We start from the raw sequence: 24,890 nt of genomic DNA on the forward strand, positions 1-24,890 counted from the left end.
ACAGAGGTAGAAAGAAGGGCCAGTGACTCCATAAATGTGAGAGGTGAACACAGAGACATAAACCAGAGATCCCCCCTCAACACAGCTTTATTAACACCCCAAGACGACACCAACAATCTTTCCACATGTGAGGTCCCAGGGGTGAGGGGGACAGTGGGGCAGGGCCTGAATGTGTAGTTGCCCATCACTCAACAAATAACCCAAGAGGACGGCCCCATGCTCCTGCCAGTGGCCCTGCAGCCCCCCAACACAGGCTTAGCCGCTGCTTCCAGTGGGGCAGAGGGAGCTTCCATCGCCGCCTTCTGAGGACCCAGGCAGGGGCTGGCCCATGCGATCCACACACCAGCAGGGACCTCGGCGCTGCCCCTGGGAGGAGCGGCACTGGGGAGAGAGGCACACGATCAGAGGCGCGGCGAGGCTCTAGCGGGAGAGATGGGAGGGGCCCCCGGGGTGGGGAACGTGCTGTGGACTCCTGAGTCTGAGTCTGCAGAAACCTCTGAGTGTTCTCAGGATAGTGAGGCCCACTTTCCCTTCCGGGGCTTCTCTTCTCCACCCACCAGAGAGTGCCTGTTCTTCTAGGCCAGAGCCGTGGTTCTCAAAGTGTGGTTTCTGAAGCAACAGCATCAGCATCACTGGGGGCCACGTTAGAATGCAAATTCTCAGGCTCTTAGGGTGGGGCTCTGCCACCGGTGTTCATGGCAGGGTGATTTCTGATGCTCCTCTTATGTGAACCTCTCTCAGAGTTAGACATTCTGTAGATAATCTAAGGGCTTCCCTGGTGGCTCAGATGGTAAAGAATTCTCCTACAGTGCAGAAGACCTGGGTTCGACGTCTGGGTTAGGAAGATCCCCTGGAGAAGGGAACGGCTACCCACTCCAGTATTCTGGCCTGGAGAATCCCATGGACAGAGGAGCCTGGCAGCCTATAGAGCCCATGGGGGTCACAAAGAGTCGGACAGGACTGAGCGACTTTTAGTTTCCCTTAGATAATCTAACCCCTCCCACAGCTGCCATCGGCTATTCTCTATGAGTAGCCCTAAAGTTGGGAGAGCCCTAAAGGCAGGGCAGCGACTCATTTATACAACTCTGTAAACCTCCTACCCAATCGTCTTGTACGATGGGCCATGGTTGGGGAGGAATGGCCTCACCTGCCGCTTCCGGTAGAAGCCCCTATGGTCACAATTAGGCACGTAGAGGGTGTGAGCCCCGCGGAAGACCTCGGTCTGGAGTTGCTGCAGCACGGAGTCCAGATGTTTGCGGCAGGGACCCTGGGGGGAGGGACAGCCCCACTGCAGAGCCTGCTGGGCCCAGCAGCCAGGCTCCCAGGACTGGGATGGGAGACTTTGCCAAGCCCAAGTGAGTGGTCTCAGAGGAGAATCTCCAGGGCTCCCCACCCCTTCTGCACTCTGCCAGCCCCAAACCCACCATCTCAGTGTCTTGGATGCCCCCAGAATTGGGCCGAGCAGGAGTGGTAGAGGTCCCCGAGTTCCTCTGTTGGTCTCTGCGGTTCACGTCCTGCGAGCGAGCGGTCCCTGCTTGGGGCTTACTCTCCTTAGGATTCTCCCCTACAGCCACAAGAGGAATGGGGGAAGAAGAGCCCAGAAATCAACCAGATGTCAAACAGAGTTAAGTAGAGAGGAGTGGGGCTTTCAGAGCAGTGATGAGGTTTAGAGTCTGGCTCCACGGTTACCTCCTCCAGGCCTCGGTTTCCTTCTCTGAAAAATGGTGATATTACCTTTCATGATAATATCCTCAGGCTAGTTTTAAGGCTTATAAAAGACAAGTATTTTGGAAAGCGAAAATCAATACCGTACATGCATTGATAGAGAGCCTTGGGGCTTTGGGTAAAAAGGCCTGGTTGTTCCACCGGAGGCCAGCAGGGGACGCACGAAACCAGGGAGATGGGGCAGAAGAGAAACGGCGGTGCGAGGGGGTCAGCAGGGACCAAAGTGGAATGTGTGTCCCCGCTGTGACCCTAATGTGACTCAGCCTACCCCTCCCAGGCCGGAGACACAGTTAATTTGGGGGCACTGCAATGGAGGCCTTTTGGTCCCCTGAGGCTCAGCCAAGCTCAACTCCCGCGGTCCCAGGAACCTGTGCGATTCAGCCCTTAACCAGGAGGTGGAAGGCGGGCAGGCTGCAAAGGTGCAGGAATGAGCGGTTCCAACCTGCAGGCTGCTCCCTTCTCACGCATGGTACTGGGGGGCTTGGGGAGAGCTCAGGATGAGAAAGGAAAGTCAGACTGTCGGTGCGAAAACAAGACACGGAGGAGAGTCGGCGCTGCTCGGAATCTGCCCCAGCTAGAAATGCGAAATTATGAGCCCTGAAGTGATGTCTCTCCCTCTCCATGCACAAAGACAAGCTCTGCTCAGCCCCCAGACCTCAAGCCTAGATAGTTGCTCCCATCTCAAAACCCAAGAACTATTTCTTCTGCAACTTCTCAGATCTTGCCTCTCTATTCAGTATCCTACCATGATCATGCTCCCAGCTGCCTCCTCTAACCCACCCAGACCATTACTTTCCAGGAGAACCCCAAGCAGCTTGGACCCAGGCATTTGGAACTGAAAGAAACTGAAAGTTGATTTCCCATCCCTTCCCATGGAAGTGCTCAGATGTCCCTGGGGTAGGGGCCGTTTACATTTCCTGCTTTCCGCATCTCCCTGCTGCCCCCCATCTTTCAGGTTCTGACTCACTTCTGTCCCACCCACTCAGTGACTCAGCCTTCTATTCTCCTCTCTGGCTTAGGGTGGGGTGAGGTGGGTGGAGGGTTCTGAAAAGCTTTAAATCATAACCCTGATTTGGCAGATTCCTTCTTTTCCCACCTCTAACCCTCCCCCTGGGGGCGAGGGAGAGGGCCAGCGCCAACCCTCTGACCCTCGTCTAGTCTAAAACAGCTCTGGATTTGAGCCATCTTCTATTTTTCACTCTATGTTCAGGTGCTTTGGACACCCTGATATTAAAAGGAGATATTTCTCAGTGTGTTCAGGGTTTGGGAGTCTGGAGTTCTCTTCCCTATTTTTCTAAGTGGAAGCTGGGAACAATGTCTGGGTCCTTTTTCCAGCTTGGGGGTCTAGGGCTGAATGAGCTGGGCCTCTATGGCATACAGCAAGTCCCTAAACCCTTCCAACCCTCCTTTTCCCCTCAAGAGAAAATAGGCAGAGGGGGCAAAAAAGGTTGCAGGGTCAGACATCTCCCTGCTTCATCCCTTAGGCCGTCAGCCTCACTCCAGCCTTGTAGTAGCTCCCCGCATTTGCCCTTTCACCCCCAAAAATATACCACCCCCCACCCCCGGAGCTCAGGATGGGAAGGCAAAGTCAGGGTGTCAGGGCGAAGAAAAGTCAGGGAGAGGAGCAGGCACTGCTTGGAATCTGCCAGAGGTGGGGAGAAGGAAGCGTCCATCTGCCCAAGCTCATCCCTCGGGGACCCAGTCTGCAGAATTGCGGGGCTCACGTGGGCAGGGCAGGGGCGGGGCGCGGCGGACTCACCCGAGGGCGTGCGCGCCCGGCCGCAGCGGCCCCGGCCCTGCAGCAGAGCCCGCAAAGGCAAATCCTCTTTCTCCGGCGGCTGGCACTGCAGTCCTGGGGCGCAGTTGGGAGTGTAGACCCCGCACTGCTGCCCCTCCCTCCTGAGACAGCCCCCAGCTTCCGCACAGCCTTCCGCCGCCGGCCCCCCATCCTCCTCCGCGCAGCCCCCTGGACAACCCGCCGACACCCCCTGCCCGCAGCCTGGGCACCTTGCCAAGGCGCCTCCTGGGCGGGCAGCGAGCAGCAAAGTTAACAGCAGTGGCGGCAGCAGTCTGTGGGGGGTCATGGTCAGGAATTTTGCCCCGTCCACTCCTCCCAGAGCAGTCGTAGCGCAGCTGCTGCCCGCCGCCGCCCCTCTGCCTTAAGTAGCCGCCGGCAGGGGCCGGGCCCTTTAAGAGCCAGGTGAAGGGGGGGCGTGTGGAGAAGGCAGGGGCCATTCCCTAAACTGGGTGGGACTGGAGAGGCCCCCCCTCCACCTGGGTCCTCCCCACTCTTCTCTACCTCCTCCCTTCCCAGTTTCTGTTTTCTTCCCAAATTACTCGATTTTTCTTGCTTTGTTCCCGGGAATCTCGCCCGGAATTTGGGAGCTGGACAGCTGGCTGGGGCCCTGGAGGGTGGGAAGTGGTGGAAGCAGGAGAGGACCGGAGTTGGGATGAAGGGGAAACCTGAAAGCCAGTTCGGGTGTGTGTGTGGCGGGTGAAGGAGACCCAGGGACTCCGTGGGGAGGGAGAAGATGGCGGACTTAAGTGGACGGAGACGGGGTGGTGTGGGGGTCGGGAGGAGGATGTGGGCGAAGAAAAGAGAGAAAAGGCGGAGACGACGGAGCAGTGGGGTCTTGGGAGAACCGACTGCTGATGGGAGAGAGTAAACCGAGGGCGAGGAGAGGAAGAGCAAAGCTAAGGGAGGAGCAAGAGAAAGTTTCCCTGAGACTGTGACTGAGGGGAAGGCAGGAGATGGGGCCAGACTTGGGTAGGATGCTGGAATGCTGGAAGAGAGGGGGAAGTACACCCTGAATGAACTGTCAGAAATCCTAGGACTATATTGGGGCCATGAGAGTCTGGAAGGATTGTGGGGCATGGCGGGGTTGGGGGGAGGCAGCCAGGCGGCAGTGTGGCAACAGGAGAACTGGCTGAACACCTGGGAGGTAGGGATGGGTGACTGACCAGCTGAAATTATGGGGGGTGGGGGTGGGGAGGTAGTGGAACCCATACTCTGGGTGCTCTAAGGGACAGTGGCCAAAGAGCAGACCTCAGCCAACCTCTGTCCTTCATCCACGTCAGCCCACCCCTCCATTCCTCTCCTTTCCCAGAATCTGGCCCCCACTCCATCCCCACCCAGTATCATCCATTGGGTTTTCTGGATTATTCAAGCTGTTCTATGCCAAGGGGGGTTGGACGGTGATGGGGCTGAGTGTTTCGGGTCAGCCTGCTCTCCAGGGCTTTCACTCCACTGGTGTGTCCACCCCACCTCCCTTACCCGTGGCCTCCCTTCCCCAGGCAGTGCCCTGCCCAACCCCAGAACTCCTAGCTGAGCCTTCCTAGAGGGAGGAAGAAGGACTGTTTCCTTCTGCAACCCCCACCCACACAGCTCTGGGTTATGCAACACTGGCCATCTCATTCTTTCCTAAAACAAGGGCTCTGGGCAGTGACTAAGTTTAAATTCTGGGCCCCCAAGCAAGAATGTCAGCGAGAGCTTCCTGAACTTTTCAGTAAATGAAATAAAAAAAAAAAGTTACTCCCAGCCCTCTCCCCTCAGGGCTACCCTAGGACCCTAGGACATTTTGGGAAGCAGTATATCCCAGTGGCCCAGAGACAGTGACGCAGATTGGGCAGGCAGGGAGGAGGGTGCTGGGGCAGTGGGGAGGGGCAGCTCTCCTCTACTCTGGGAGGCTCTGGGGCCTCCTGCTTCAAGCTCTGACCCCAGGGTAGTGCGTTCCATCCTGTCCCTCCGTCCTTATCACTCTTTATTTTGCCCAGCATATGTCTCTGGCTAGGGCTTTTCTCCTGACTCCACCTTGTTGCTCTTGAATAAGATGGAAAGTTCTGTGGAAAGTTGGGATGGGAAAGAGATGGCCACGCTCCCTGCAGGATCTCAGTGTGGCTTTTAAATGAAGTTTGGGTAAAGTGATTTTGCAGGTTATATTGCACAGAAGCCCAATACTCTGCTAGCCTCTCACATCCACCACTCCCTTCCCAAATTCCCCCATGCACCCGCCTACATCACCTCTACAGATTTCCCCTGGTTATACTCCACTGCCCAGCTTAATCCTGCCACGTAGTCTCAGCACAGCCCTGAACAGCCCAGTCCCACCTGCCTCCCCAGCACTGCTCTTCCCTCTTCCCCATGCCTCCAGCCTAGGTGTCCAGGGCTATGTGCTTCCAGTGCTGAGATCTAACTAGGCTCTTTCTTGCAGACTGAGACTCTCAAACTCTGCTTTCCTCACTTTGGGATGCCTTTCACCTTAGCACCCAGAGCAGAGGTCTGAAGGTCACAGTAGGTGCTCAGGATGGAGTGTGGGTCAAAACAGACCCCTGGGACCCTGTCTGGCCTCTGTGGAGAGAAAGCTTCTGTCGGGGCTGTGAAAGGCTAGACAGCTTGGGCTGTTACTTAGGCTTTTTATAAATAAACCTTGACACGACTTCCTCCTTCTCTTGCAGGTTACACTCTGTCCTCCTACTCTCTCACCCAAACCAGTCCCTCCAAACCCACAGCACCATCATGTGCTGACTTCCTTTTGAGAACCAGGGGTAAAGGAGGGGGCCTGCCTGGATCCTTTTGAGTGTTGAGTCTGCAGAAAGACAAGTGGTAGCATAGTCTACAGATGGAAAGCCCCAGAGAGATGGCTAAATGACCACATCATGACATGGCCTAAGTCTGGTATGGGTCTGATGGGAACTGTTGTGATAACCTCAGCTGGTCTCCAGCCTCTGATTTCTGCCATCTGTCCCACATGCAGCCTCCCAATTGGTCTTGCTCCTGTGGCTCTCCTCCTCAAACGTCTTTGGTGGTACTCTATGCCCCTCTCCCCTGCCCAAGGACCTGTGCTCCCATATGGCAATCACGGCCCCGTGGACAGTTGGCCCTGGAAGCACACTCTGGTTCAACCAGTTGGTGGAATCACCCTCCCTAGAACCCCTTGGCAGTTTCTCATCTCTGAGTCTGAACTGAGATTAGGGAAAGTGAAGGTGTGATGCTCAGAGGTAATCTGGACTACAAGTTTTCAACTCATAAGGATGAAACATCCCCGCCCCCCCCCCGCCATTCCTCTTACTACAGACCAGATTCTGCCACCTCTTCCCCACCTGCTTGGCCAGCGGTCTGCCTTTCTCTGAATTCATCCATATTATTGTGTTGCTGTCTTAAGTGTCTGCTTATCTTTTCTCGTGTCTTATTTTTCCAATTAGATTATGAATGTTTTGAGAACAAGAGCCCCATACCTTCTTCATCTCTGGACCCCCCAGCTCCTAGCTCATGTTTGGAATTGATACAAGTAAAGGTTGTTTTGGGTGCCAACACAGGCAGTCCTGGGGGAGGGCCTTGAGAGGTGAAGCGGGTACATTGTAACTGTCTGGGGGCTCCATTGGTGCTTCTATGCTTCTGAGCTAGTCCAGGCCACCCAGGGCAGCTCTTGGCTTTCTCAGTCCTTCAGCCCCTCCTCTTACTTTCCCTGTCCTTCCTGTTGTTCTCAGAGTAAAGGCCAAAGAGACTGAGAGGCCCATTGTGGTCAGGGGGCAATAAGAGAGGGGAGACCTGGCCTCAGGATAAATCAAAGAGGGTTTCCTGGAGAATAGGTCTTTAAAATAGAATTTAGGCTAGAAAAGATAGGTTAAGATAGGTTGAAGAGAGGGAAGGGTGGAGGCCATCTCAGAAAAGCACATCTTTGTGTAAGAGGTATGAGAGTATAGGGTCATGTAGCGGGTGTGTGTGCATGACTTGTTCTGCCTAGATTCCCAGTGTCCCAGTTATACCAGAGAAAGGTGAACTAGAAAGGGAACAGAGTTTTCTAGACTGGGCTGGAATTAGCCAGATGGTTAGGAACTGGGAATCATTAGTGAAGAAGGAGTAATAACTGCAGATCTGAAGTTTGCTTTTTCTTTTTGATAATTACATGAATAAAAGTCAATAGATTGATAGAGCATTTATTTATGTGGATGTAACTATATGACATGGACATAATTAAGGAGGAATTGTGTTCACAGGGAGCTTAGAATTAATATCTGTCCATCCAACACATGCTTAACACATAAAAAAATCAAACAGGATGGTAGGGTATTCCAGGATAGAATGCAGACTGTAACAGGTAAATCTAACTGTATTATACATGTATGACATAAACACACTAAGATGGTGAGGGGAAAAAAATGGTGACCTAAGTAACAGTGTTTTGACTGGAAACTGTAAGGCTAATGATAAATGGAATGGCATGCTCTATACGCTACATAAACACTGTATTCTAGTTGATAAACTTGTTTCTCATGGGCTTATTTGAAACTGCTTCATGTAGACTAGGGTGGAGCAAATAAGTAATGGATATTGGGTTTCTCTTTGTCTGAGACAGAAGTTACAGAGAAGTAGGGAGGAAGGCTAGAATGAGCCCTGTGGTACTGGATTAGAGTGGAAGACATCACTACAATCCTTGTGGATTGGACTCCATACTGTTAAAATGTCAATTCTCCCAAAATTGATAAATAGGTTTAGTGTAATGCCAATTAAATTCCCAGAGTGTTTTTTGGCAGAAATTGGAAAACTGATAGTCTCACATGGAAATGCAAAGGACCTGGAGTAACTCAAACCAACTTTTAAAAAGAACAAAATTGAAAGAGTTATACTACCTGATTTCAAGATTTATTATAAAATTATAATAATCAAAACATAAAGGTAAAAAAACGGATCAGTGGAACAGAGAGTCTAGAAATAGACCCACAAGAATATGGCTAATTGATTTCTTTTTTTTAAACACTTTTAAAATTTTATTTATTTTTGGCCACACCCCGTAGCATGTGGGATCTTAATTCCCAACCAGGGACTGAATCCACACCCCCTGTGTTGGAAGCATGGAGTCCCAACCACTAGACCACCAGGCAAATCCCCTAAAGACATTTTTAATAACAGTTGTTCAATACATGTTTGACAAAGATGCAAAAGAATTCAGTAGAGAAAGGACAATCTTTCCAACAAATTCTGCTGGAACAATTGGATCTCCATGTGTAAAAAAAGAAAAAAAATAACTTTTATTTATACCTCATAACATATACAAAAATTAACTTAAAATTACTCGTAGATCTGAATAAAGTTGTTAATGTATCAGTTCAGTCGCTCAGTTGTGTCCGACTCTTTGGGACCCCATGAATCACTGCACACCAGGCCTCCCTGTCCATCACCAACTCCTGGAGTCTACCCAAACTCATGTCCATCGAGTCGGTGATGCCATCCAGCCATCTCATCCTCTGTTGTCCCCTTCTCCTCCTGCCCCCAGTCCTTCCCAGCATCAGGGTCTTTTCCAATGAGTCAACTCTTCGCATGAGGTGGCCAAAGTATTGGAGTTTCAGCTTCAACATCAGTCCTTCCAATGAACACCCAGGATTGATCTCCTTTAGGATGGACTGGTTGGATCTCCTCGCAGTCCAAGGGACTCTCAAGAGTCTTCTCCAACACCACAGTTCAAAAACATCAATTCTTCGGCGCTCAGCTTTCTTTATAGTCCAACTCTCATATCCATACATGACTACTGGAAAAACCATAGCCTTGACTAGATGGACAAAGTAATGTCTCTGCTTTTTAATATGCTGTCTAGGTTGGTCATAACTTTCTTTCCAAGAAGTAAGCATTTTGTAATTTCATGGCTGTAATCACCTTCTGCAGTGATTTTGGAGCCCCCCAAAATAAAGTCTGACACTTTGTTTCCACTGTTTCCCCATCTATTTTCCATGAAGTGATGGGACCGGATGCCATGATCTTAGTTTTCTGAATGTTGAACTTTAAGCCAACTTTTTCAATCTAATAATGAGTAAAATGATAGTCGGATACAATGAAACTGAGGGACATTATACAAAATAATTGGCATCTACTTTTCAGGAGACTGAATAACTGTCCCAGATTAAGGAGCCTAAGGAAACATGACAAGTAAATGTTAGTCACAGATCTGGGTTCTAATTCAGATTTCCTAATTTCCAGTCTACATCTATTTCCATTATGCCAAGTGACCACTGTTTATGTTATAGGAGAGCATGGCTTCCATTTCATTCAACATCTGTAGAGCACCTCTTTATGATAAGAATAGGATAGCTCCCACGGGTCAGAAGGAGCTCACACTCCAGCAGAGAGAGATCTACACACATAGATTACTTTAATAGTAAAAGTAAGACTGTAATAAGTGCTGTAAATGAGGTACAAAGAAAATGGTATAAGAATACAGAGGAGGGGGAATGTCCCCTGGTGGTCCAGTGGTCAAGACTTCACCTCCAGTGCAGAGCCTGTGGGTTCCATCCCTGGAAGGGGAGCTAAGATCCCACATGCCTCATGGCCAAAACACCAAACATAGAAGCAATATTGTAACAGATTCAATAAAGACTTAAAAAAAAAATACAGAGGAGGGAAAAAAACCTTCCTACCCAGAGAAGAGAAATTTGGTAATGGGAGGAAATGGTTTGGAAAGTCCTCCCCAGAAGGGAAATAATCAACCTCCAGTAGGTGTGCGATGAAGGTCAGTACCATATTCATCTTCCCTACTCATTATGGCCCCAGCGTAACTTTCCTTAAGTCACACCAATCCCTCTGCTTTTTACATTCGAAGTTTTCTCCTGGTAGGACTACCTTGCCCAGAATGAAGGCAAGGTGACATGAAATGGAGCTCGGGAGAATATAAAGCACACGGTAATGGTATAACTCTGGAGAATACAAAACATATGGTAACAGGCACACGCGTTATGGAGACCAGTCTCAGGCTCTGGACGTGCAAATAGGATTTAATAATAAGACTTATTTCATAAGGTTGTTGAGCAGATTAAAAGGACATTCCTACAGAGCTCTTAGCATCACGTCTGACACGGAACTAGCGCTGAGGGAATAGTCACAGTATTTGTGGGTACGCAGCGACATTACCCGCCCCCACCCCCCGCCCGGGGCGGGAGCCGCCCCTTGACCGACCAGTCAGCGCCCGGGGCGCCCAGTGCGGCGTCCGGGCCGCCACGTAACCGCCTACCACCCTCTAGACACCCGGGTTTACCAGCCCCTACCCGGCGCTAGGTACCCGGTTCACCGGGCCGCGCCCAGTCCGGCCTGCTTCCTTCGATTGGCTTCTGCAGGTGCCTGTCGTCCTCGGCCTCTGCAGATTGGCTGGTGTGGGTGCAAAGGGGCGGGGCTGGGGAGCGTAGGAAGGGCGGGGACCCGGATGTGTGTGGTGGCGGCGGCCGAAGAGCTAGTGTGCGGAGCTGAGAGGCCTATGGATGAGGAGGACGCGGCGGCCCCGGTAGGCGGGGATCGGGGGCGGGGTCCCGGAGGCCTCGGGTCGGTCTCCACCGAGCCTGAGGCGGGAGGCGGGAGGCGGGGGTCCTGGGCGGAGGCTTCGGAGTCAGGGGCGGGGCCTTGCGCTCTGGTCGCTGGGCTTCCTCTCTGGGGACCCTTCTCGGCCCAGTGCAGGGCCTGGGGAGTCTGGGCGTAATCACACTGACGGGCCAGTGCTTCTTTCCTCCGGGTCTCCTCTGAGTGATCCGGGTGGAGGCCGGGCCCGGTGCGGCCTCCTCTCGCTGGTGCCAAGGCTATGGGATTCTAGGCAAGCAGATAGATGCCCCTAGGTCTGGGGCGCCAGCATCAACTTGGGGTCGAGCCCTTACCGAGTGCCAAGGAGGCCAGTCCTAGGGCTTCCCCGCAGGTGCCTGCCCTCCTGAGCCACACAGTGGCTTGTAGCTACCGCAGAAGCTTGTAATATGCGCATGGGGAGTGAATTTAGCCTAGCCAGATTCCTAAGCCCCTACTGTGTGCAGGACACTGTCAGGCCTTGATGGAACTCTTGTCCCAGGGTTTGGGATATGGGAAGAGAAAGTAACTCCTCTTTTTGTCACTTTGGGGAAAATTCATTCACTTATGCTTTAGCACTGTTGGTGGTTTAAATACCTGGGTCATCCTACTCCTCTCCATCTTCATTGCTACCATCTTTGTGGATGCCATCTCTCATTAGAACAGCAGCAGCAGCCACCTGATTAATTGTTTGCCACTCTGTTTTGCTCATCTTGTGATGAGTTTAGTCTCCAGCCAACTGCCTGAATGATCTTTACAATCAGATAAGCCTTAGAAACATATCATTTCCTTGCTTAAAATCCTCCAGAGCTTTCCCATCATACTTGGAATAAAATTCAAACTCCTTAACATGGTCTGTAGAGCATTGATCTGGCCCGTACCTTCCTTCCATCCTTTTCTGGTACATTTTTTCTGCCTCACATTCCCTGCACACCAGCCACCCGTCCTTTCTATTTTCCTATCACACCAGCTGCCTTGCATCTCAGGACCTGTGTTCTGGCTGTCCCCTCTGCCTGGGATGCTCTTTCTTGGGTTTGTCAAATGCCAGTGACCTTTTCATCTCATAGAGTTCAACTCGTTATTCTTTTGTAACGCCACTCTGCTTGTTCCTGCACTGTCTAACATTGTCATGTCTGTCTATTGTCTGTCATGTCTCCCTCAGTAGAATGGAAGCGCTATGAGAATCGGCAGCCCATCCATCTTGTTCACAGCTGTATCCATAGCACCTTGGATAGCAGGAGCACATAGCGGGAGCTCAGTAAATGTTTGCTGAATAAAAGGATGAGGGTGGGGATTGTTAAGGTCAATCTAGGCAACTGGCTTCAAGTTCAGTGTCCTTTCTGCATTCTGGGTAGAACCGGCCAAGGTGCTCAAGGTCCTGCTTCCTCTTTCTTAAGTCCCTTCTCCCCCTGGCAGGTTTGTTCTCATGAACAAGATGGATGACCTCAACCTGCACTACCGGTTTCTAAATTGGCGCCGGCGGATCCGGGAGATTCGAGAGGTCCGGGCTTTCCGATATCAGGAGAGGTTCAAGCATATTCTTGTAGATGGAGACACTTTGAGGTGAGTTTCAGGGAGGGCGTTCACATTTTCCTTTCTATGTCAGGTCTTAGAGATGAAAAGGGGCTTTTGCAGAAGCAGAGACCTGTCTACACTGCATGGGGATGCAGTGGACTCTGGAGGCCTTTCTGAATGGAGCAGTGTATGCTTCTTCACCTTGCACCCATCTGTGCCTGTGTCTCTGGGTCGCTCTGTCCTGGTCTGCATTGGAAGCAGTCATGTCAGAGATGGAGGCTGCTGGGGTCTTAGGAGTTGCCCAACTGTCTTGTTGAGAGGACTCCAGTGAGTCTGTGCGATGCCTGGATCTCCTGCCTGCATCTCTTGAGCTGGGTTTGGTGGAAGAATGACCATTTCAAAGGCAATGGACTTCCTGTTTTGGGAAGGATGGTCCTGTAGTGCATCCTGCTCATTGCCTTCCAACCCTTTGGTTTGTGTGTTTGTTTTCTCTCTGTTTTCTGGCTTGAAACTCTCCCCTGACTCCATTGGAACCTAATTCTCTCACAGAGTTGTCACTGGAAGGGGGACAGAAGTAGTGCTATCTAGCCTGGAGACAAGAAAGTTGAGGAGTGGGGAGTGAATAACTCTTTCAATATATGAACGGCTTTGGTCCAGAGGATAGAGACTAGCCATTTTCAAACTCCACTGAAGACAGAGCCAGAGGAAAAGGGCTGAAGCTGCAGCATGAAGGATTGAGTGTGAGACTGCCTAATAGGCAACTGCGGGAGGCTCTGCCTTTTCTTCCCCACTGGCAGTGCGTAAGCCAGGCTTACAGTGGTCTGGTATGGGTTGGACCCTGGCTGGAGGCAGCAGGTGACCTCAAGTATCTTGTTATGGTGTTTGTGCAGATGTCCCCAGTGTGACCAGATGGATTCTCCTCTCTGCTGGCCCTCACAGGGTGGGGGTTGGGGACACTAAGGTGCTCCCCCAAACTCCTGGGCTAGGATGCTAATGGACCTCCCACTTCATTTCTCCTTCAGTTACCATGGAAACTCTGGTGAAGTTGGCTGCTATGTGGCTTCTCGACCCCTGACGAAGGACAGCAATTATTTTGAGGTGATCAAGGCCATGGGTGGGCAGAGCAGGGGGTAAAATGGTTTAGCTCCAGGGAGCTCTTTTACTGGATTCTTGACCTAGTTCTTTAAATTTTCCATCAGGATTATCCTGTTGGCTGGGAAAAGGGCCCAGGATATCATGATGCCTAATCTGAGAGGCACCGTAGAGTCCTGTCACCCTGTCCCTTTGGCTCTCCTGCCCTTCACCTAGGTAGAATTTGACCCATGTCTTTTCTCATCCCCTAACCCAAGCCCAGCATCTATTCCATCTCCTATCTTTTTCCATAGCTTGGAAATTATTTTCTAAGTAATTGTGGTAAAGTGGGCCCCCACTTTCCCCAGTTCTCCCTCTGGGTGCCCTTTCTCTTTGATTCCCCTGTCTCCTGGCTCTTTGAGCCTCAACCCCTTTTGAGGTCTGTTCCTCTCTGTGCTAACTGTGTCCTGCTCTCCTCCCTCCAGGTGTCGATTGTGGACAGTGGGGTCCGGGGCACCATTGCTGTGGGACTGGTCCCTCAGTACTACAGCTTGGATCACCAGCCTGGCTGGTTGCCTGACTCTGTGGCCTACCATGCTGATGATGGCAAGTGAGTTGCCTCTTGTGGCACCCAACCCCTATTCTGCGGATTTGGGAGTCTTAGATACAATGGCCTACCTCAGGGTGGCTTTGGCCATTCCTTCACTGGTCTTGGGGTATTTTCGTAGATTTTTCTGGCCAGGTCAGGAAGGTGGCCTGTTGACTCTCCTTGGAGGTTTGTAGACTTAAAGGGGAGGGTGGAGCTCATACGAGGACGCAGGTAGATGACGTTGCGGAGTGATCAGGAGCAGAAGCACTGGGGAGAAGTTGGGAGGCCAGGCTCAGATCGTGTGTTGTTCCGCCCTGTCCACAGGCTTTACAATGGCCGAGCCAAGGGTCGCCAGTTTGGGTCAAAGTGCAACTCTGGGGACCGGATTGGTTGTGGCATTGAGCCAGTGTCCTTTGATGTGCAGACTGCCCAGATCTTCTTCACTAAAAATGGGAAGCGGGTAAGTGGGACATCCTGAGTGGGATTTAAATGGCTTGAAGCTGTCCAGGGACTTGTGTGAGTGCTGTGAAAGAGTCTGCTGGCTGGGACCGGCCCAGGGTCCCCTAGGCTCATTTCCCATCTTCTTTAGTTCAGTCTTAAATTCTCCTGGGCTCTTCTGCATGTAGAAGACCCTCCCCTCACCCAGCGGAAGCTGGGACTGTCCCCAGGTGATAGACACAGAGGGGCAAGTTTATGCAGTGGAGGAGGGGGTGGGATTTGTGGGGGAGAGAATGGGGTGATATGGGGGAAGGTTTTGAGCAGGAAAAAAGAGGGAGAGTTTATGGCCTGGCTCTGTAAGCTGGAGGTCGATTTGGGACTTTTGACTTGAATGCTTTTGAGGATATGTCTTTTCTGTTTTGTGTTGCTTGTTTCACTTCTCCTTTCCTTCCCTCTTCAAAGGCTTGTGATGTTGGAGGGCTGGGATAAGAACACATAAGAGAGACCCGGGCTGTCTTCCTTCTCCTCCCCAACCCCACCTCCTGCCCAGGGAAATCGCTTTCTCAGTTCTCCACTGAGGGGTTTTCCTCCCTTAGCATCTATCCTGAGCTCTCTTCCTGCTCCAGTCCACACTCAACATGTACCAAAAGTATTTGGCGGCACGTCGAGAGACTTGGCGTTTGCCTTCTAGCTCTGTGGATTCCTTGCTCAGCAGCTTTTTTAAAACTTCTTTGTACCTCTCTTTTGCTCTCCTGTCAGTATGTGTGATGATGACTGGTTGCATCATTCTCAAAAGTCCCCTTGTGAGAGTTAGATGAGCCATGGGAAAGGTGAGCCAGGCGGCAGCTCCCTTTTCCTTCCCTCCCGACAACGCAGGTGGGCTCCACCATCATGCCCATGTCCCCGGACGGGCTGTTTCCGGCAGTGGGCATGCACTCGCTGGGTGAGGAGGTGCGGCTGCACCTCAACGCTGAGCTGGGCCGCGAGGATGACAGCGTCATGATGGTGGATAGTTACGAGGACGAGTGGGGCCGGCTACACGACGTCCGAGTCTGTGGAACCGTAAGTAAGGGGCGGTGGGCAGAGGGCACTGGGTGGAACTCCGAGGGCCCCAGCAGCTCTTAGGATTGCTTAGAATAGGCAGTGAAGACAGTGTCTTCTATAGGGTTTTGGAACATGAGAATTTGGGCAGGAGGGCCTGGCACCCCAACACGATCCTTGAGTCCAGGTGTGTGTTCTCTTAGCATTGGTCCTCCTTTCCCGCCTTCCCTTTTGTTTGAGAGCTCAGGCTCATCGCTCAACCCTGGGAAAAACAGGAGCTCTCCTTTGCCTTCTTTGGTTCCTTCAGTCCTCAGGGCGGTGCACACTGCTGCCCTGAACGTCTGTGTGCCTTTGAGAGGCTGGGCTGACTTTGGAGAGGCCGGATGCTGGACCTCCCTTTTGGCTTGAACCCAGCACAGCTGGCCCAGCTTTCCATTCGCTGCGATGTGGGACAGGTGTCATTGTAAATCCTACTTGTGTTGGGAGAGGTTCTTCAAGATCTTTTTTGAGTAAGCATCCATGTCAATCTTTTCGGCCTTCCTACATTTTATAGAGAATGAGAATAGAGGTGAATGATGATTCAGTGAAAGTCCTTGACCCTCCAAAGCTGGCCTTTTCATACATCTCATCATACCTGCGTTAGTCCCCTGACTAGATTTTAAACTTGGTTGGGAAGTGTATAGACCTCGAGGGAGGGAAATTCTTCATACCTACCCTCTGTGCCTCATGCTAGCTTGGAAGTGGATGGCTGCTGAGTCAGGGGTCTGGCCCTGACCTCTAGTGGGCTGCTCAGGCCTCCCACTTGGAATTGTCCCTCTGCTGCCCTCCCGCTCCTGGCTCAACCTTTTCCTCCACCCTCTGGCCTTCTCACCCCAAGCCAGGCTGTTTTCAGCTCAGCCTTTGATAGCAAAACAGAAGCAGTGGGGGGTGGGGGTGGGTTATGAGCAAGGCTCTCCACTTCTGGAGTGCAAGGTGCGTCCAACCCAGGGAAAATGGCAGGAAGCATGCACTCCTGCAGCTTCTCACACTCTGCACCCCCTTCTGGCACTGGGGTCTAGGGACTGCAATGGCCACCAGCCCGGAAACCTCAGATGCCCACTCCCAGATCTTCATCTCTCCTTTCTTTTCCCCTTCCACCATCATTCTGACAACATCTACAGAGTTGAAGTTGGGGCTGAGCCAGGGCGATGTTCCAGCTCTCATCCTTGACCTCTCCTCAAGAGTTTTCCTGGCACCCTTTCCCTGCCTGGACCTGTCCCCACTCTGCTCCTTGCTCCTCCCAGGCAATCTTTTCTAATTGATGCGGAATCCTGTAGATGTTTATAAATAGCCTTCCTTCCTCTCTGCCCTTCCCCCAGTGCCCTCAGGCCACACATTTAAGAATTTTTTTTCTTTCTTAGATGTAAGCTATTGAGTTTAACTCTTCTCTTAAGCCCCAACCCCAGCTTGGGACAGCTGGTAGGGTAGGCATGCTGTTCCCTGCTTACTTGCTCCTCTGGGGCTGCCTTGGACATGAGCCTCTTGAGGGACGCCTCTCTTAGTCTTGCCAACCACCCCATCTTTCAAGTGAGGGTGACTTACCCAGTTTCTTCCAGCCCTTTGACCCGCCATCCCCACTCTTGCCTCCTGGCCTCCTCCTTCGCGTCCCTTCTGACCATCCACTGTATTTCTGATCTGGTGATCCGAGTGGTGTCAGCCTTCAGGAGCCTGGGAGAGGTCACTGGGCTGTGCCTGTGCCTCCTGTTTCTAAAGATGTCTAGTGCAGCTGCTTCTCTCTTCTGCTCTTCCTGTTTTTACATCCCCCTCTGTGTGGAGCCCTTCCCAGGGAACTCGACCTCTGCTGTGGTTGCAGCCTGTTTCTCCTGCCCTGATGATGTTCCCAGGAGAGCACCCTGTGGAACCATAATGGTCTGGGGCAGGCTTTGATGCCATCCTGCCCAGGTTTCTCAGTGTGGAGGCTGTGGGCATCTTAAGTGAGACAGTTTCTTGATGGGCAGGACATTTAGCATCCCTGAGTCCAAGACCCAAGATGCTGGTAGATCCTCAAACCACGCCCCCCTTCCCCTCAGCTGTGTGACTGCCCGCACATTCCCACGTATCCTCTTGTACTGCTGAGAAAACAGTCCCAGAGCAAATTAAAGAGACTTGATCAAATGTCACAGTGAATTAGTAGCAGAACTAAGCCTAGATATTCATTCTGTGACCCCTCCCCCCATCTTTCCCACTGTCTGATATATGCTGCCTTCTACCCAGGCCCACTCTACTGTAACCAGTCTCTCTTGCCTCCTCCTCACAGGATGAGTCCAGAGTTCCTGGGCTTAAGCCCACTTTCCCAGAGATTTTCCTGTCTAGTGTCATTAGCCAGGGGCTTCCTAGGTGAGTCTTCTTGGCCACCTTGGAAGTCTTTTACTCCGGTCTTTCTTTCAGTTTTGGAGTGTCAGTTATCCTCTCTTCTCCTTTCTCACTGGTTCTTCTCAGACAGAAGAGAGACTTCAACTCCAGACTTTTTTTTTTTTAACCCTAACAATTCATTCTGAGAAGTTTCCAACATACAGAAAAGCTGAAAAAGTAGCACAGTAAACATCCACTGGGTCTCCACTACCTAGATTAACAATCGTTAATATTTAGTTGTGTTTGTTTGATCTGAGGATCTACGTATGGACAGACCTGGCTCTTTCCAGAGGGCAGTCTTTCTGTGCTTCCTGCTGCCTTACTTTCCCCTCCTAGAGAGCACCCCCTTCCCAGAGCTCTGGGATACTGAAGAGTTGCTGTTGCAATGTTCGCTCTGAGATGGGGGAGGCTGCCCCTCATCCCCATCCCCAGGCCTTGTGCAGTGTGCTTACGTGACATGTTGAGGGCGAGGGGCAGTAGGTAGGGCTGGGGGGTTAGACTCATTCTGTCTTTGTTCCTCATTTCTGTTCATAGCTCCTCTGACAGTTCCTTAGTGACAGGGCAACAGCTTTCATACACAAAGTGGGGTGAATGAGGCCCCACCCTCTCAGGGGTCCTCCCCAGACCCAACCCAGGAGGAGACCGTGTTGGGGCCTGAGCTGGCCGGTGGGAAGCATGTTCTTGGTTCATGTTTCAGCTGCTTCTAGGCCCTCTGGGCGCTGAGCCCTCCCTTGCTCCTGTCAAGAGGGATTAGGGTCTCTGCTGGCAAGACGAGGGCGGGTTGCAGCAGGAGAGGAGGCAAAGAGTAGGTGCTGCGGGTATGAGGGAGGGGTGGGGTGCGGGAGGCTCTCTGCACTCTGGTCTGCAGCCTCTGCTCTGTAGCCTCTGCTCTGTGGGGGTGAACTGTTTGGCCTCTCAAGGCTTCTGTTGTGTGTAGAGTGAGGTGTAGGGGGTCTTGAGAGCCTTAAGGAAAGAGTTCCCCTACCCCACCAAAGATGTTGATAGGGGCATTGTTAGAGGAGAAAGCCTGGGAGGAAGACAGTTGGTCATCTGGGCGGAGTCATGTGGGGTGTATCCTTGGGAAACAGTGACCAGTCCTGAGAGCCTCAGGGGCCGTTCTGGTGCGGGGGAGGGGGGTAAGGGCTGAGATGAAAGATCCTTTCCTTCTTTGTGATTGGCAGTTCCAGTCTGTTGTAGCTTTGGGGTGATTGTTAATGTTTAGGGAGCAGTGGAACATTGGGGTATTCTAGTATAACCCTTATTTCCTGAGTTCGGGAAAGGCTGACATGTGCATTTATCACCTGCCGGGGGTCAGACTAAGCCCTTGGCACTCACTTCACTTTGTCACCGGTTTTTGGAGATGCAGGTGGTGGTTTATCTCCTGACTGCAAGGAGCCTAGGCTTCTGGGCGGTGAGCCACTGTGCTTTCTGAGCTGCTCTGCAGGGTGGGGAGTAGGTTTTAGAGCCCCGAATTAGTGTGTTGCATTAGTGTGTTTCATCCTCCTGGCCTTGTAGCTTAAGGAAGCCTCCCCACCCTATCCATAGACAAAGAGGCAGCCTGCCCTCCTCAGGCAGAGGGAATGGTTGGGCGGGTTTTTCCCAAGGATCAGGATCTGGATCCGCTGTCTTTTGGCTCTGAGAATGGAGAACACTGTGTTTCCTACGCTGAGGCCAGTTGGATGCCGTGGGTCAAGGGCAGCTGTGGGGTCCCCCACCCAGTTCGGCAATGCAGAGGAGAGGGTGGGCTGGGGGCTGCTCAGACTGGGTGGAGTCCATGCTAGTTAGTGTGCATCAGACTCATAACCCCGCATGCCCACCCCCGGCCTTGTGGGGAGAGAGACAAGTGGAGGAATTCAGGCCAAGCCGAGCCCACCCGGAGGACCAGAAGTAGAATTTAGACAGGGTGGGCCTTCACAATACCCGGTAAATCAGAAGATTACCTGCAGGGGGGCTCTTTCTGATGGAAGAATGCAGTGTGAGATAATGGAGACTTGGGCTAGGAGTGTGACATCACAGAGCCAGGGTGCCCTGAAGTGTGTACAGTCCTGGCTGGAGGCAGGAGGGGAGAAAGGTCCAGTGATCTGCCACACACCTCCAGCTTTTCTCCTGGTGCCCCTGTCCCCCGCCTGCCTGCGGTTCTCTGGGGCGGAGGGGAGGATGGACTTGCGGTGCCAGGGCTTCGGGGATCCAGGGTGAGGAGGGGCCAGTGCCTCCCTGAAAGGGTGGTGAGGATGTGGCCTATCCCTCTGCTGAAGACACATGGAGGCTTGGGCGCTGATGCCAGCGAGCGTGATGCCTTTCCTGTTCAGGCAGGAGTTCTTTGCGGGGTGAGAGGCCAGTGTCCCAAGGCGTGCCAGGGAGAAATGGAGGAAGTCCCCAGGGAGTGAGTTTTCTTCAGGACCAGAAGGGTGGGAGGGTAGAAGAAAGTCTTGAGGGGCAGTTTGGCTAATTAAAAAGGGATTAAGGAATCCCAGGTGATGCTGAGGGTGGGGGACAGAGGGGACAGGGTTGAGTCACAGCCCCACTATTACCATGACAACTGATAAATAAATCCTCCCAGATTGGGGGTTGCCGCCCTGTCTTGCCCAGACAGGATCACTGTGGGTCTGAGGAGCCCCAGGAGCCCATCAGTCAGCTCCCCTCCACACCCCTGCTCCAGCTTAAAAGAGCCACGAGGGGCTGGGAGCAGGAATGCCTGCCTTTCTAGCCCTGCTCTGCCTGCCCCCCTCCCTCACATTGAATGCAGGAGCAGAGCTGGTTGGTCCCTGGCTCCCCAGCACCTCCCCGACCCGGCTACAAACAGCTCTGTTCAAAGCCAAGTACAACAAAGACCTTGAGAAACTATATCAGTCCCATCCCAGGCAGAACTGTCTTCTGCGCTGTCTCCCCTCCCCCAGACGTCTAGACTTGGCCCCTAACCTCTGCATTCTCCTCGGCCTCCCGAGGCACCCTGAGAAAGCCGTCAGGCTTTCTTAGTCTAGCCTTTGCTTCTCCTCTTCTCTGTGTTCAGGGCCTCTGGGTGGCCCTTTCCCAGCAGGCACGGTGACTGAGGGAAGTGATGGCCTAGAGAGCCCTATGTGGTCCTGGCGCCCAGCCATTGGGATCTTGGGGCTGCTCTCCTGTCTCCCCACAGCAAGGAGAGGGTCCTTGGCTCAGTAGGCAGGTGGGTGCAGTCTTCAGTAGGAGGCTCAGCCCTCTTGTTCCTGCTGCTACCTCCACTCTCCCGCCCCATCCCTGTTCTCCCCTGCCTGCTGGGAACACTGAGTCCCTCCTTGTGCCTCCAGCACCACTTCCCTTTCAGCCGGGCTTTCTATGAGAGACAGGAAACTGGTCCCCAGACAGCCTTGGAACCAGGTTTCCAGGCAGGGTGTCAGCCTGGCCCCCACTCCTGGCTCTCTCCCCACAGCTGCTGGAGTACTTGGGCAAGGGCAAGAGCATCGTGGACGTAGGGCTGGCCCAGGCCCGGCGCCCACTCAGCACCCGTAGCCACTACTTTGAGGTGGAGATCGTGGACCCTGGAGAGAAATGCTACATCGCCTTGGGGCTGGCCCGGAAGGTGGGCACTAATGCTGGCTTTCTGCCTGGGGGGATGCTCAGCTCTGGCACTTCTGGTCTAGAGCTGGGAGATCCTAGGGAGGTGAAGGGGCTGGGCTGCAGAGAGGGGTCTTATCCTGAGACAGAAAGGTCGTATGTGTCCACTGTGTAAGGGTACAGACCCCCAGTCACCTTGGGGCTGAAAGAAGGTTGTGAGCCTACCACACACACACACACCAGGGCCTAGATGGGGGGTGAGGGCACCCCACAACTCTGGCACTCCAGCACCTTCTCACTCTGCCCCCCCCCCCCCCCCGCAACCTCCAGTGCCTGAGAGTGTGAGCCTGCCGGGGTGGGGCAGCCATCTGGGTTGTAGCTTGTTCCAGAAGGTGAGGGTTCAGATGCCACTCTCCCATCTTCTTTTCTGCGTGGTACCACAGCTTTCTTTTTTTCACGTTGGCATAGGATTATCCCAAGAACAGGCACCCTGGCTGGAGCAGAGGGTCTGTGGCTTATCATGCAGGTGCGTGAGGGGCTGCCCTGGGGAAGCAGGGGCTGTGGGGGTTGGGGGGTGCAGGGACACCCATTTTCCTGACCCCTTACGAGGGGCCTCTCCTCTAGCATCTGACCTGAGAGACTCTCCCCTGCTGCCCCCTGCTGTCCCCTTCCCAAGCTGCTAGCGCTTTCTCTGTTTTTCCTCCCAGCCCTACAAGGCAGGGGAGCAGAACAGGGGCGGGGAAGCTGGGCCCAAACTGGACATTCCAGGCCTCTGAGTTGGCTCCCTCTGCTCCCTTCCTGCAGATTCTGCATTTTCTTCCTTTGACTGGTTCGATTTCCTTGCGAGCTTTCTTTAGGAAGGACGAGCCTTGAGTTCCTGGTCCCACCTCTCCCTCCCCTCCGAGGCTCCTCTCCGCTCTCTGACCAGCTCCCAAGGGAGTCCCCTCTTAGCCCTTTGAGGGGACAGATGTGTGTCTTTCTTTTGGTGCCCTCATCGTCTTTCCTCCTTTCCTTGGGGCCAGAGAGGGAAGGAGGGACACTTGGGCTTCCAGCAGGGGCGCTCTCTGGGGGTGTAGGGTTTCAGCCCCTCCTGCAGGTACGTGTAGTCTCCCCTCCTCCCAACAGACGACGGGAAGATCTTTCATGGCAGCGGCGTGGGGGACCCCTTCGGGCCACGCTGTTACAAAGGGGACATAATGGGCTGTGGAATCATGTTCCCCCGGGACTACATTCTGGACAGTGAGGGTGAGTTGGGGGGGACCGTGGCCAACCTGGCTGGTCGGGCAGAGGGTGAGTTCTGTGGGCAGAACCGCAGGAGCTCAGGTTTCCTGGCCTCTTAGGTGACAGCGATGACAGCTGTGACACAGTGATCCTGTCCCCAACTGCCCGAGCTGTGCGGAATGTCCGGAACGTCATGTATCTGCACCAGGAAGGGGAGGAGGAAGAGGAAGAGGAGGAAGAGGAAGATGACGGGGAGGAGATAGAGCAAGAGCACGAGGGCAAGAAGGTGGTGGTGAGTGCGGGGGTCTGGGGCTGGGCCGGGGCTGGTGTCCGTGCGGAAGAGAGGGCAGAACCTGGGGAGGGGGCGCAGCGTTGGTGAGTGGGGAGACTGGTCGAGAGGCTGGTTTCCGGCCTCTGGATGCCCTCTCGTGGTCACCTCCTGCATCGCTCTCCGTCTCTCCTGCGGTGGAGGGAGTTGGGAGGGATGGGGTTCAGGCCTGTGTAGCCCCAGCATCATGTAGAGCCTGCTGCCCATCCCACTCTCCTCCTCCACCCCTAGGTTTTCTTCACTCGGAATGGCAAGATCATTGGGAAGAAGGATGCTGTTGTACCTTCTGGGGGCTTCTTCCCCACCATTGGGATGCTGAGCTGTGGGGAAAAAGTCAAAGTGGATCTGCACCCCTTGAGTGGCTAGGCCTTCTCCCCGGACCTGCCCCTCCCCTCTCTCCCCTCCCTTTGCAGAACCAGGTACCCAGTTCCTGACCCCCTGAGCATCTGCCTACCCAGCAGGCCCCAGGGGGCGTGTCGGCACTCTGCCCCTACCAGATCAGGCCCCTGCCAAGCTCCTCCATGCCCACGTTTCTGACCTGGGGCTGCCCCAGTCGTCAGTCCCTGGGCGAGAGACCCTGGTTGGACAGGAAGGATGGTGTTGCTCTGTGGCCAGGTCCCCTTGGTTTTGGACGTGGGGCTCCTGTGTCCCCCCTCGGTACTGGCCCATGTGAGGGGAGAGGAGTGAGTGCTTCTGTCTCAGCTGCTGTTGGGCCTGAGGCTTGAGAGGGTGAAGCCGGACAGCCCCTGCCTCGTTTACCGGTGTTCCTGGGGCACCTCCTCTTGTTCCCTGTCCTCGTCATTGTGAACCAGTTGCTGCTGTCACCCCCCCGGCTGGGCTGGGGGGGGGCTCTCTAGGGCTCTCGCTCTCCTTCACTGAATGCTGTCCCTAGAAGACTACTCGAGGGCCTCTCTTCTCTCCCCAGAGTCAGCTTCCTCCCTCACGACCTGCTGGGGCACCACAGTCCCCTGAGAACCCCCGTCTCTGGTTCCCCCAGCTGTACACATGCAGATGGTGCCCATCTCACGTAGAGTGAGAGAGAGGCTGTCAGGTCCGTGGATGGAGCCTTTGCTCCTGTCTCCCTCTGGCCCTCCTCAGCTCACCTGTGGCACCTTTGTCTTCAGTTCCTGAGGATGCAGGTTGAGACCCCAGAGCCTCTCTCCCCCATGTGGTGAGGGCAGGACCCCAGAGCCCAGTGAGAGCCCATGCTCCCCTGCCCCACCTACACCCTGCTTGCTGCCTGTGCCAGTTGCCTGTTTTGCTTCAGTGTTTGATCTAGCACTTACACGTGTCCTCCCCCACCAAGCCCTCCTGTCTCCTAGCCTCTTGACCCCGACCCCTTCCCACACAGTGACTTCCGGGAGGGAGAGGGGGCAGGAGCTGTTGGCCTTGGTTTGAGGAGAGTGGGCAGGGCTTTAGGAGAAGCAGTGAGCTGTTGTACTGCGGGGGCCTCCACTTTGGCCATCCCTTCAGGCCCTGCACTATGATGTATGAAATGTATGTACAGACCAGAGATGTTTATACAGCCAATAAAGATGGAGTTTCCATATTTATCAGTACAGCCGGGACAGGGGAATCGTTTCTGGTACACAGGGCCGGGGACAGGGCTGAGGAGGGGGCAGCGAAGGGCACTTGCTCACGAGGCATGTGTGGGCTGCTGTGGGGCCAGGGAGAGGGATTGTGTGTGTCCCACGGACATGGCTTGGGCTTGGGACGCCCCAAGAAAC

The 24,890-nt window shown here is 53.6% G+C and overlaps 2 protein-coding genes across 3 annotated transcripts; one reads left to right on the forward strand and one right to left on the reverse strand.

Moving 5' to 3' along the window:
- Positions 1-69: 69 nt before the first annotated feature.
- IGFBP6 (insulin like growth factor binding protein 6) lies at positions 70-3,860 on the reverse strand. 2 transcript variants are annotated; one of them, XM_081593103.1, is made up of 5 exons: positions 3,485-3,860; positions 2,422-2,435; positions 1,425-1,559; positions 1,148-1,267; positions 70-381 (listed from the first exon to the last, which is right to left on the reverse strand). In XM_081593103.1, the coding sequence occupies exons 1-5, from the start codon at positions 3,807-3,809 to the stop codon at positions 256-258; spliced, it is 720 nt and encodes a 239-aa protein (XP_081449229.1). In that variant the 5' UTR covers positions 3,810-3,860; the 3' UTR covers positions 70-255. The 2 variants fall into 2 exon arrangements, with proteins under 2 accessions (XP_081449229.1, XP_081449228.1); XM_081593102.1 differs by lacking the exon at positions 2,422-2,435 and having other exon boundaries at positions 1,425-1,564.
- A 7,059-nt stretch (positions 3,861-10,919) lies between these two features.
- Positions 10,920-24,722, forward strand: SPRYD3 (SPRY domain containing 3). Its single transcript, XM_081593128.1, has 11 exons — positions 10,920-10,991; positions 12,455-12,601; positions 13,576-13,651; positions 14,110-14,234; positions 14,538-14,673; positions 15,528-15,713; positions 21,490-21,639; positions 22,083-22,140; positions 22,740-22,859; positions 22,955-23,127; positions 23,395-24,722. Exons 1-11 carry the CDS (start codon positions 10,969-10,971, stop codon positions 23,527-23,529), a joined length of 1,329 nt encoding a protein of 442 aa, XP_081449254.1. The 5' UTR covers positions 10,920-10,968; the 3' UTR covers positions 23,530-24,722.
- Positions 24,723-24,890: the final 168 nt, after the last annotated feature.

This window comes from Giraffa tippelskirchi, chromosome 4 (assembly GCF_054371585.1).
Source record: "Giraffa tippelskirchi isolate mGirTip1 chromosome 4, T2T-mGirTip1v1.2.pri, whole genome shotgun sequence".
Taxonomy (NCBI): Eukaryota; Metazoa; Chordata; class Mammalia; order Artiodactyla; family Giraffidae; genus Giraffa; species Giraffa tippelskirchi.